The 13108-nt window shown below is 55.7% G+C and overlaps 1 protein-coding gene across 1 annotated transcript in view; it reads right to left on the bottom strand.

Annotated features, from left to right (window-relative positions):
• Nucleotides 1-2109: 2109 nt before the first annotated feature.
• Nucleotides 2110-13108, bottom strand: part of ADAMTS10 (ADAM metallopeptidase with thrombospondin type 1 motif 10) — a 101758-nt gene continuing 90759 nt past the window's right edge. Inside the window, exons 19-25 of the mRNA XM_048830912.2 lie at nt 12056-12219; nt 11452-11578; nt 10406-10535; nt 9035-9239; nt 5995-6171; nt 4494-4650; nt 2110-3983 (exon numbers count right to left, since the gene is read on the bottom strand). Coding sequence (XP_048686869.2) covers nt 3874-3983; nt 4494-4650; nt 5995-6171; nt 9035-9239; nt 10406-10535; nt 11452-11578; nt 12056-12219 — 1070 coding nt within the window. The 3' untranslated portion in view covers nt 2110-3873. The remainder of the gene's footprint in view (nt 3984-4493; nt 4651-5994; nt 6172-9034; nt 9240-10405; nt 10536-11451; nt 11579-12055; nt 12220-13108) is intronic.

Genomic DNA, 13108 nt, shown 5'->3' with positions numbered 1-13108 from the left:
TTTAAGGAAATTAGGCAGTGGGGGAAGGGCACCTATGGATTTAGGGGTCCAACTGTGGGCCCTCAGGGTTGAACATTTTGGCTTGTGTTTGCCCCTTTTCACGGCTCGGGGCCATCACTCACTAGGGATAACTAGTAGCATTTGGCAAAGAAAAGAAACACCTGTGGAAGGAGCTGGATCGTACGTGCGATCGCTTGGAAAGCCACATGCACTGCTGCGGTCCTTGCTCAGCAGGTGCAAAGAGTAGCTAAGAAGCATAAGGGCTTATCTCAGGAGGATCTTACATCTCTGCAAGTGAAGGGGTGAATCTGTGATACGCCCTCCCAGGGCAGGGAGGGGCCCAGAATAAACAAGCAGCCAGGGTTAACGGATCTACCAAGCTCTGAACACTACAGCAAGACCCACATAACTAGGATGCTGTTCTTCTGTGTCTCTGCAGTGTGATGCTGGTGAGCTGGGACAGGTCACCCTCCTGCTATTGATTGCTCCACACACAGGACCATATTATGGAATAAGTCTCCTAAATTCCGCCTGCCCACTGACAAATCCCTGCCCATTCGTAAGAACAGAGTTATAATGCCAGCCTCTAAATGGTAGTGAACCCACCACATCTGCAATTCTTTAGCATGCAACCAGGACTGCAGGGCCTGTCTATGCTGGGGATATCTGCATCCCTGCAATTGTACACCGTAGCGGCAACCCAGAGTAAGCCATACGGGGTCAGCCCCATAGTGCATCAGTGCAGGATGTCTGCACTAGGGGGTGGGAGGAAATGATGTTGCAGAGATGGGATAAAACCAATAAAACCCAAGACGCCATAAATCTGGCCAGTGGGGAAGCTGGAACAAGAGGTGATCAAATGAACTAAAGTCCTCAGCTCCACCACTGTGTTAAGGGTCATTTAGTGTCTCAGGCTTTGCTGTTAGATTTGAAAACATTATAAACCAGCACTAAGAGACTCAGCCTCCTGTTGGGCAATCTGGCCATGGCAAGTGATGGTTTGATTTTTGTTTCTCTCATATGGAATAAGAAGAAAGCAGGATTTCCTGCCCGGAAACTATTTCAGACTTGGAGGAGTGTTGTGCATGGATGCGGAAGGACATCTAGTGGCTGATAACTGCACTGCATCCCAGGTTCCTACAGGCCGGTTTCCTTCCCTGAGATGATCATCTGGCTACGTCTGGAGGACAGAAGTCGGACAACGGTGACAGCTATTGAATCACCCAGGCCAATTCCTGAAGCAGTTCAGGTTTGATCCTCGCTGCAGCTGGGCAGAGGCAACTAGTGTTGCCAGCGCTGGGGATATTTGGGGGTTTTCTTAAAGCTCCAGCTCCTGGAATCAGGCTAGTTTGCCAGAATCCCCACGATCGTTTCAAAAGAAAAGGTTCCAGCCATCATGGCAACAGAGATGGAAAACGTGAGGTGAGTGCACCTGAGAGGCTCAGAAATGAGAATGCAAATTAAAAGCCCCCCCCTTTACTAGTTAAAAGAATCTTGTGATTTGGGGGTTCTGATTCCTCATTTTTGAACCCATGGAGTTGGCCATATAATGTCTTTGGGAGCCTCAGGATGCTGAGCTAAGCTGGCCACTTTCTCATAGACTCAGTGTCTTTCCTTTGGCTTCTTGCTCCTGCCTGATAGCAAGACTGGCTGCATTCAGCCCTTCTCCTCATTCCAACCAGGCAGGACCCAGGTAAAACACTCCCCACCTGCCACTCACCGTGATGTCCTGGTCCATCCTTCAGGGTCGTGGCGTGTGTGCATGGTGCAGGGATAGGCGTCGTCTGCTCCAGAGATGGGTGGGAAGCTCCTATGGGCTGAAGCCATGAGACAAACCTGCAGGGAGCAGCCGGCTGGGATCCAATGACAAGGCAGGAGGGGAAGGGAAGAGCGGGCAAGTCACCTGGCAGAAAGGAGGCAGCAAAGCAGGTGCAAATTCAACGTGTCCTGCCCCCAAGCTTAGCAATCATCCACCCTCCTCTGTGCCTCTAGGGATCCAGAGCTCGCCTTGTCCCGGGCAGATGGGAGGCAGCTGAGCGCCCAGCGCAGGGCTCCAGGCCATCCAGGCAGGTGCGGGGCGAGCTGAGAAATGACACTCGGACCAGAAGCTGCCCGGGATGGTAGCTACTCCTTTATTATAAATCATGCCGGTATTTTGCGCCTTCTTCTCAGAGTTAGTATTTTAAACAATTTTTGTTATAATATATTTATATAAAATCGTGAAAACAACGCCTCCCCCCCCGGAGTAAGCGTCGGAATGGAACATTCCACCAGGAAGGAAGACAATTAATACCCACGCGCCAGCCTATCAGGAGCCAGCCAGCACCCGAGAGGCTGTGATTGGCTGGTGAGTGGATGATGCTGTAGCAGGTATAGTAATAGCTAGAGACACTGGGGCAAGGGAGGAGAGAGATGTTCGTCGTTCCTGCACCCGACAGGCGGTCTGCAAATGGAACAGACCCCCGGGCTTGGGCCTTGTGTTGCTTCGTTATGATGGGATTTAAAAAAAAAAAATCCATGTTCTTTCCACATTGGAAACTCAGGTCCTGTCTAGCCCTGTTTTTCCTGGAAGACGCTGTGGAGAGCTGGGGAAAATCACAGGACGATGACACCACACTTAGCAAGGCAGCGGAACCTGAATCTTGTCAGGAGACAGCTCTGCTTTCCACGGCTAAGGCACCAGGCCCCAGAAGGCAGGGCCCTGGACTGGGATTCAGGAGACCCAGGTTCAATTCCTGGCTTTACGGGTGACCTTGGGTAAATCACTTCCTCCTTGTGTTTCCTCTTCCAACCTTTCTCTGTCTTGTCTATTTAGATTGGAAGCTCGTCTGTCTCTTATTATGTACACGTACAGCACCTGGCACCACGAGGCCTTGACTTCAGCTGGGGTTTCTAGGTACACCCCTGTGATACAAATAATAATAAAAGGCTTCAGAAAACCCATGTTTTTAACACCCTTCCCCTCCCAATTCATCCGGTGTCACTTCCTTGGGGACGATCAGTATCCGACCGCTTCTCCAGTCATCCACAGAGTCTTCCAGGGGAGACAAGGCTTGAACGAACCAAACAATCCCGCCCCTCCCACCCCAGCAGTCTTGCCTCATCCATCATAAAGAAGCCCAAAGGCACAAGCCAAGGGTTGTCCTTGGCAGGTTGATGCTCCACACAGCTAAAATCTTTCTCCTCTTCTTGCTCTCCTGGTTTTCCCCGGGCTCCCGCTGGCATAGGGCAGGACGGACTGCTCCATTCACTCAGTCCCCCTCCCCGGCCCGAGGCCTGCTTCCCAGCGCCATGGCAGCCATGGAGCACGCTCGGTTTCCCAGAGGCGGACAGCGATGCCCTTCAGGAGACCTGGCACGGAGCAAGGCGAGAGCAGGACCAGAGCATGCTGATTGGCTGTCGAGGACCACCCTGCCCTCCCCAGTGTGGCGGGCAGGGCTGTTGGCACCATCTGGAGGCTGTTGGCTGGTGCCCGCAGGACCCAGCTGTGCTACTAAATAAATAACAAATGTCAGAATTTCAAGTAATGTCCTTGTTGCCACACTCTCCCCAGCTCTGCCCTCTCCCGGCACGGTGACCGGCTCCGTTGTGGCTGCAGAGATCTCCCCGCTCCTCCCGTGCTTTGTGCTGCCGGTCTCCGGAGTGGCACACGCGTTGGCAGTGGTTTAACTGAGGCTCCCGCCACGGGGGTTCTTGTGGGGTTGGGGTCGGGGGGTGAGGGGGTGTCGCCGGCTCCCACCAGAAGCACGACCAGTGTTTGGGTTGAATCCTTTGGAGATTCCCGGGGGTGGAGGGGAACGGCACGGCACGGCTCGGCTGCCCTCCGGCATTGCTTTCGCCTTCCAGTTTTCCTACAGGGGTCGCCTTGCTCCTTTAATGCCCCTGGCACGTTTTACAGCACATCTGTCGGAAGTAGGTCCGGCTGCAGAACTTGAACTTCAACACCAGGGGGCAGTAGGCGACCTTGTTCACATCCTTGCATTCTGCAGGGAGCCCAGAGGGAAAGGGATGAGAGACCCAGCTGTGCACTGGGGGCGGGGGCGCTAGTCTACCTAAGCAGGGTAGAGAATGGGCGCCGAGCAGGCCCCCCCCCCCCGAGCGGAACTCCCCCAAACTCTGGGAAAGTGTTGTTGCTCAGGGCCCAGTCTCCATGGACTGGCTGCCAAGGAGCAAGTGGGGTGAACCCCACACAAGGGCAATGAACCAAGCTCGGGATGGGGAATCTTACAGGGAGATCGAGGCCTCTTTTCCCAGGGGTCCCACAGTGCTGGGCAGGCTCACCCGGACAAAGTACATGCAGGAGCCACTTCACCCCCGCCCCCCATGAGGGCTGACCCAGAGGGGAGAGCGCCCCTTACTGAGACCCACAGCTCCGTGCAGGGAGATTGGGGTCAGCACAGACCCAGAGGGGAGATTTCGAACCCGGCTGTTAGCAACGGACAGGATTTAGATTTGAAGCTCTCTCTCCTGCATCGGCATGGCCTGGCCGGTACCTTCGGGGCTCTCGGTAGGTCCTGATTTGCACCTCGCTTCACACTGCTGCATGCCCGCAGGCTTCAGGCTCTCCCCGCAGTCGCCGGACGGCTGCCCCATGTGGGTCAAGCACTGGACGGAGCGCCTCTGCTGGCCGAGGCCGCACTGGGCGGAGCACTGTGGGGGGACGGGGGACAGGGCAGAGTCAGACCTGCCCTGCGGTGCACCGCTAATGGGGAGGGGGCTGGGCCTGGATTCTCCCAGGGCTGCAGCCCGGCCACTGTGTTTAACCCAACCCTTGAGGGCTGCAGATTGCTGTTTCCAGCTGGCTACAGGGATTTCTATGCACCGAGCGGATCAATGCAGTCCAGCTGCCTTTATAGGCTTGATCCAAGCCTACTGGCCCTCCCCCTGCACACCCCTAAATAGCTGTTATGTTGGAGAGTCCAACCCTCCACCCCTACACTGCCCTGAACTACAGAGCCCAGTTCTCGGTACATTTACTAATCCAGCCGTCCACCCATCAGTAACTGGGGCACTGCCTAGTCCACGGAAACAGAGGCGGCCTGCCTGTGCCCGAGTGGAGGGAAGATCCATCAGCTCAGTTTCCCTGGCTGGATATCCCTCAGTGGTTGATAGCAGAGGGGTTCAAAGGCTGGACTCCTGGGCTCTCGGGGAAGGGGCTGGGATGCTAAGGGGGTGGGGACAACAGCCATGCCCAGGTAAATAAGGGCCCCTTTTGGGAAGGAAAGAGGAACAGACTTAAGGGCACCTCTCCCCTTTATCTGCCCGGATCCCACCTGGCCATGGCTTGCGGGCTCCTTGTCTCACTTCTCCCCATTGCAGGCAAGAAGCAGGGGCTGAAACTTCAGGGCTGAGTAGGAAGAAGGTGCCTGGCTGACTCCAGGAGGGGGCCTGGCGGCTGGGACACAAGCCAGCCTGATCGCTCCACCTACCCCGGGGAAGGGGGACAGGGGGAAGGAGCCCCAAAGGTGGCAAAGCAGCGGCTCTGAGCTCGCAAAGGGAGGCGTTTCATTTGCCCAGTGGGCTAGTCAGCACAGGGACCCCAGGGACCAGGCAAGAGATAAGGCCTGAGCAGCTGGAGGAGGGCAGAGCGCGGGGCTCAACTGAGAGGCGTCCCAGGGGCACACGCAGCAAACCCCCGCCAGCCAAGCAGGGACTCCAGCCAGGCCTAGGCAAAACTGGCCCAGACGACCAGGAGCCACCGCCCGCCACCGTGCTGGTGACCACTGGAAGCAGAGCGCTCCCTGGCATGCAGCCGGGTGTCCCTCTGCGGACTCCAAGGGCACGTCTACACGGCTGCTAAATTGCCGTGCAGACGTTGGGCTCAGGCTGGAGCCTGGGCTCTGGGACTCCATGAGGGGGGCGGGTCTCAGCCTGGACGCCAGCCAGACCCAACGTCTCCTCGCTGATATCATGGGAGATCACCTGGGTTCCCCACCCCAAGGCCACTGAGTGGGCTGGGAACTCCTGGGACTGTGGCAGGAGATCATTCAGTACCTCTCCCCATTCGCCAGTCACCCACCGCGGGGGCGGGCAGCGTCGCAGGTTGCACCTCATGCTGGTCGGGGGCTTGGTGTTCTCGGGGCACTGCGAGGTTGCCAGGGTCGTGCTGTGGTCGCCGCTTTTGCAAAGCACAATGCGGTGGCGGAAACCAGGCCCACAGCTCGGGGTGCACTGCAAAGAGGAGACCCATGAAACTTGCGGTGCCCTGCAAAGGGCAGGCTCAGCTTTAGGGGGCACAGGAAAAAAAAGTTTTAAGAGTAGCAACCGTGTTAGTCTGTATCTGCAAAAAGGAAAGGAGGACCTGTGGCACCTTATAAGAGACTAACAAATTTATCTGAGCATAAGCTTTCGTGAGCTACAGCTCACTTCATGCATCTGATGAAGTGAGCTGTAGCTCACAAAAGCTTATGCTCAAATAAATTTGTTAGTCTCTAAGATGCCACAAGTCCTCCTTTTGTTTTTGAGGAAAGAAAAGATACACTGATCTCAGGGCGCATGGAGAATCTCCCCATTCCCTCTCCACCCAAGGGCGTGCAAGGTAAAGGTCTGAGCAACAGCAGGCCCCATGCCCTTTGTCACCCACACATTTCAGCCTGCCAATGCCCAAGTGAAGAAGACACCATGCCAAAAAGATAATACTGAGTCCCGCCACGAGTGCAGGGGACCGGACTAGATGACCTCTCGAGGTCCCTTCCAGTTCTAGGATCCTAAGATCCCAACTCCAGGAGGCAAATATGGGTCATGCAGGAAACTTACAAAGGCCGTGGGATCCCTTCCCTTAGCACAGCTGAGTTTGTGAGCTCAAGGCACTCCCATCCTGCTCAGCACTCCCGACCATGTACACCCCAGGCTCACACATGACATTACACAGAGCAGTATCTGGTCCACTAACAGTCAAGTATTAGCATCTTCGTGGCCTTGGGCTGTGCCACTGGGCCACTGCCCACCACGCTGGCCAATACGGCCTATTGTTTCCTTGCGCTCCCCCATCTGTCTGTGCCCCAGGGGTGTCGCTTGTCTATTTAGAATGGAAGCTCTCTGGGGCAGAGACTGTCCTTCCATTGTTTGTCCAGCGCCTAGCCCAGGGGGGTCCTGGGCCATGACTGGGGCTGCTAGGAGCTACAGTAATACAAAAATAAAATAATGAATAAATGACACTTTCTTTAAATTAGGTGCCAACCAGGACCTTGCTTCGAATGCGGGGGTCTCTTCGACCAGAGTTTCTAAAGCGATGGCTCAGTACCTTTGGATTTCCCCTTCTTGAGACAAGCCACAAAGCCAGCAAGCTTTATCCCTCCTGGCTGCTTCAGCATTCTGGGCTGAGATGCCAAACTCATTTCACTTGTGGTCAGAGGCTAGGGACGTACTGACCCTCCGCGCTACCTTAGCTCTCAGAAGTTTGTGGTAACACTAACTAGACATGTCAGCTAATGAAGCCCTAGGCTTGGCCCTCCCAGCTCAGAGGATGGCAAAACTTAGAACTGGAAAAGGTACCGAGAAGCACAACCAAAATGATCCAGGGCATGGAACAGCTTCCGTATGAGGAGAGATTAAAAAGACTGGAACAGTTCAGTTTTGAAGAGAGACGACTAAAGGGGGCGATAGGCTCGAGGTCTATGAAATCAAGACTGGGGTGGAGAAAGTGAATAGCGAAGTGTTATTTACTCCTTATCAGACCTAAGGCTGCGAGTCCATCATGGATTTTGTGACTTTCCGTCACGTCTGCAGCGGCCGGTGCTGGCTCAGGGGCTGCCTGAGCCGGGCAGCTCCTGGGCCAGCAGCAGCAGTTGGGTGTGTGGGAGGGGGCTCAGGGCAAGGGGTCGGGCGATGCAGGGGGCGCTTACCTCGGGGTTCCCCGGCTCCAACTGGCATGGCCCTGCAGGTCCTCCTAGGTGGAGGGGCCAGGGGGCTCCCCGTGCTGCCCGCGCCTGCAGGCCCCGCCCCTGCAGCTCCCAATGGCTGCAGTTCCCAGCCAATGGGAGCTGCGCAGCTGGCGCTTGTGGCGGGAGCAGCGAGCAGAGCCCCCTGGCCCCTGCGCTGCCTACGAGCTGCAGGGACACGCGGATTGGGTGGGGAGCCCCTGCCAGCCCGGCCAACCCTCCCGCTCCCAGCACCAGCGGGAGCCACTGCCCGCTCCCCCCAGCGGGATCCTGGGTCACCTCTCCCAGCACCAGCGGTGCCCCCAGAGCACCCCTCCAGAGCACCCACGGCTCCCGCCCAAGTTTTAGTCAGGGTTATATAGTACAAGTCATGGACAGGTCACGGGCCGTGAATTTTTGTTTACTGCCCGTGACCTGTCCATGACTTTTACTAAAATACCCTTGTCTAAAACGTAGCCTTATTCATAACACAAGAACTAAGGGCTCACCCAATAAAATGAATAGGCAGCAGGTTTAAAACAAACAAAAGGAACCAAATCAGAGGGGTAGTCGGAAGTATTTCTTCACACAATGCACAGTCAACTTGTGGAACTTGTTGCCAGGGAATGTTGCAAAGGCCAACACTATAACGGGGTCCAAAAAAAGAACTAGGTAGGTCCATCAATGACTATTAGCCAAGCTGGTCAGGGATGTAACTCCAGGCTCTGCGTGTCCCTAGCCTCTGACTGCCAGAAGCTGGGAGTGGATGACAGGGGATGGATCACTCAATAATTGCCCTCTTTCATTCATTTCCCCTGACGCACCTGGCATTGGCCACTATTGGAACACAAGATACTGGGCAAGATGGACCATTGATCTGACCCACTCTGGCCGTTCTTAGGACCTGATGCAGCCCAAGTGCTCAGCATGGGGCAGACACTGTGAAGTCACCCAGGTTCCCACCCAGTGGCAAAGCCTCGTTAGGTCCCACCTAGTCCATCTCCTTGGTAAGTGCAGGACTGTGCCCTGTATGGGGCAGTACCCCTCCCTCAATGGCACTGTAGGCCCTGGACAGCCTTAATGAATGGAGCCGTAATGCCGTAATGAATGGAGCACAGCAGGGCCCAAGCTATAAGGAGCCAGGGGATTCTGAGAGCCTGTGCGATGGGCCTTACCTCTGACCAGTCCAGAGCAGCCCATTCTGGGGGGCACGTTTGATTGTTGCACGGCTCGTGCATCTTGGGCCTGGGTTGGGCACAGGAGCCATCGTCCAGGATTTTCTCCTCTGTGGCAGCGATTTTCCTGCGGCAGACGACGCTGCGGGTGCGGACGCCCTCGTTGCAGCTCCGGCTGCATTCGGACCAGTTCCCGATCACCCAGCTGGGCAAAGAGACAAGTGTTGGCAGCTAGGAGCAAAGCTTGACCCTGGGCAGCCGTTGTCTGAGCCCAGCACTAGGAGCCAGCAACCCCAGAGTACATCTACGCAGCCCGCGCAGTGAGCCTCCGAGCCTGGGGTGACAGACTTGGCTAGCTCGGCTCGTGCTAGCCCTCTGAAAACAGCTGTGTAGACAGTGCCTTGAGGTTGTGGCTCGGGCTAGAGCTCGGGTCCTGAAGCTACACGGCTATTTATACAAGTCCTGCTACCCTTAGGCTGTCTGCACCCTCTGGGCTAAGAGGCTGGCTCCCACAGGCTGAGTACACATACCCCGAGTCCTCCCCGGCCTCGCACGGACTGGCTTTGCACCGGTCATTTAATCTCTGCACGTACAGCGGGGACAATGACACCGACTTGCGGGGCTGGGCATGTTTCTAAGGAGATGCACAGAGAAGGTGCCAATATTGCGGGGAGAGGGGCACATGGTGGGGAGAGGGGGTACAATGACTCTAGGAGAAATTCCGCTTTACCGATGAACCTTCTGGCCAGCAGACCCCCCACACTCGATGAACCCATCCCCTGCACTAGTCTAGTGGATAAGGGCCCCGGACAGGGACTGGGGTTCTAGTCCTGGCTCTGCCACTGACCTTGGGCAAGTCACCGCCGCTCTGTGCCTCAGTTTCCCCCGCTGTAAAATGGGGACAGTGCTATTGTCCTCCTTTGTGAAGCACTTTGACGTGAAAAGCTCTGGATATTATTATTAGTGAGAGAGCGGAAAGATAACGTAATACCACACCCTTGCCATCCTCTGACACCTTTCCTCTGGGGAGCCCAGTGGTGCCACACCGGCTTTAGTGCCTTGCCGAGTATGATCATCACCCCCAGAGGCTGGATTGACTCCACCCAGGAGCCTGGGGCCATGTCTGGAACGGAACCACAAGGATCATCCTTTCTCCCAGAGGGAAGAGAGACGGGGGAAACTGATTCGGGGGAAGAAAAAAGACGGGAGAACCTGCTTCGCTGATTCAGGGAGAGAGCAGGCACTTCCTCCATTCTCCACCTCGATCCAGCCCTGCTTCTCCAGCCGAGAACCCCGCCAGTAGTTCCCCAGCCCAGCCGCCCCATGATCCCCAACAGCAGACACCGTTCCCAGACCGGTGACCGCACTCACGTGGGCGGACATGGCTCAGTGTTGCATGGCCTCTCCTTCTCCGGTAATTTGGTTTCAGGGCTACAGAAATGGTTGAAGACTGTGGAGCTGTCGGCCTGTTTCTTGCATATGACGGACTGGACTTGGCTGCCTGCGGGGGACCGGGGGGAAGGGAAAGGGAAGAGAGAAATAGCTCTGGCCTGGTTCCAGAGTTTAGGATGCACCACCCAGCTGCTCACTCTGGGACTACAGGGGGGCACAACCACTTGTCACTCCAGAGACAAGGATGCCCTTAAGTTTCTATTTAAAGCCAAGTTTTCCATCATCTCTAAAATCTACAACACCTGACAGGTTGGGCTGAAAACTGGTAGGTCGGGTCAGGGCCCAGGGCAAAGTTTGTCGAGAAAATTTGAGGGCATTTGATCAAGGGGTTCGTGCACCCAGAAAAACAACAACCTGGTTTTGAAAGTCTTGTAACCCTTTTTTGAGGAGGATTAGGGGGGTCTATCCTGCACTCCCCTTGCTGAGGACTGCTGCCCCGTGCAAAACCAAGGCCCCTAACATCAAAGTTGAAAGATCACTCAGCCTTGGTTTTGAAAGTGCCTCTGTCTTCTTCTGAATATTTGCTCAGCCCCTCGCAGCCAGGTTCTGCCAGACACCCCACAGAAACCACGGCTTCAGCCCAAAGGATTCTGGGAAGCATCTGTCTGAGGCAGACCAGTTCACAGATGCAGAGATTTAAAGGCCAGAGGGGACCATTAGTCCAACCTCCAGCCTAACACACGACTTTGAATTTCAAGTGTATCATTTCAACCCAGTGACCTTTATCAGCCACTCTTGGGGTCTAGCCAAAGAACAACGTCCAGGACATATGACAAGACCTGTTGTCCATGCAGCTTTGTTGACTGACACTGAGTTGCAAGCGGTTGAGTGTGAGGTCCTGGTCTGAGAGCCCCATTAGACCAATATGGCTCCCAAAGCAAGTCCCCATGCGTGGCATCTTGTGCCTGGGAGTCAAGGGAGTTGCAGATACTACACCGCTGCCAAAGTACAGTCAAACCTCTCACCCCCTGCACAGATAGCTGAGCATTTGGTCCATGGGGTGTAGTGCCAGGAGTACTGGGTCAAGGAGCCTCGGGTGATGGGCGCGTTGAATTTGTACTGAATCCCCGGCAGCTCTGCCCGCACGAGAACCTGTGGAGAAAGGGGCTGTCAGTGCACTGGGGCCAACGTGCCACCAGAGCCGAGCGTGGGCCCATCGCGTGGTGTGTCCCAGGACCCCCACCAGTCTCTCCAAGGTCTGCTGGGCTTCCCTTGCCTTCCCAGCTCTGAAACCACCAGGAGTCGATATCCATCGACTCTGGCCACGGTGCAGCGGGGCAGCATGGAGGCGTGAAGCCAGTGTGCTCAGCAGAGCAGTGATCAGGAGGGACCACGGATCCGGGGCAGCCAAAACCCGCTTTCTTTCCAAAGCCTGGCTCTGTGGTGTAATGGGCCCTCTGCTCCAGGGCAGGGATCTGAGAAGAATTTGGCCCCTATGACGCCAGTGTCCCTGTATCCCGGATTAGCGCTAACTGTGATGCATGTGTCAAGAATGGGGATAATCGATTGGGATGGGTTAGCCGTGGCCAGGCAGGCAGGGCCAGGGGGACGGAAAGGGCCATTACCAACCATGACAATGAGAGTGGCATTGGTAGGTCCTAAGGCCTCCAGCGATTCGGGGTCATCCTGAGATCTCCTGTAGTGGAACGTCGTCCCGGCGACATCAAAGTGCCTGGGCGGGTCGATGGAGAGCTTCCCGTTGATGAAATACTCGTCGTTCTCCCCTTTCAGCGCTGGAAGGACAGGCGAGGCGAGGGTCCTCAGTGCGGAGGGGACTGCCAGCTATTTCCCAGCCTGCACTGCCTCCCGCAACCAAGTTAATGGGTAAAGCTAGGAGGCTATGGAGTCTCTTTGAAAGCAGGTCTGCCATGGGAATCACGGGGCATGGCTTCTAATACACCCCACACCATAGTATCAGGGCACTGGGATTTCCTCCACCCCCCGTGACACCATAACAATGCTTAGCCTGCCATCCAGTGCTTTCCAGCCATTGCTCTTCATCCACTGTTACAGCCGGGGAAGTACCATTGTCCCCATTTTATAGATCGAGACACTGAGGTGCACGCAAATTAAGTGACTTGGTCAAGGCCAGGGACAGAGCTGGGACTAGCAGCCCAGTATCTGGATTCACAGTCTGTGTCCAAGCCACACTAAAGATGCCATAGTGGGACAGGGCTTAACCAGCCAGCTTGGTGGCACCGGGGATGGTAACCAGGGCACCAGACTAGCACATGGCAGTTCATACCCCGGCAGCGTAAAACAGTGGCCACAGGCTATACGCAGAGACCCCAGCACAGCTGGGACCCCACTCGAGATCTTCCAGGCCCGAAATGCAGCTTCTAGACCCTGTGCTAAAGGAATACCCCGTGGGCGGTGAGCGAGTGGGCGGGACTACAGCTGGCTATTGTAGTCGCCGAAGTCGGTCACTAAAGGGAGACATGATCTCTCTCTCACACACCCACACTCAGCCCGTGTGTTACACGAAGGTTCACGGGTAAGTTTGTAATGGTTGCACTGTTGTTGATGTTAATGTGCTCTTTCCCATGATGCTCTGGGGCAGGGTGGATGGTCCCGCGTTGGTGAGAAATGCGGGGGAGACTCGTTCCCCTCCAGGCTGGAAAT

Source organism: Caretta caretta, chromosome 25 (genome assembly GCF_965140235.1).
Source record: "Caretta caretta isolate rCarCar2 chromosome 25, rCarCar1.hap1, whole genome shotgun sequence".
NCBI classification, from domain to species: Eukaryota; Metazoa; Chordata; order Testudines; family Cheloniidae; genus Caretta; species Caretta caretta.
Note: the sequence above shows the minus strand (reverse complement) of the source record. Positions and strands in the feature narration are given on the sequence as shown.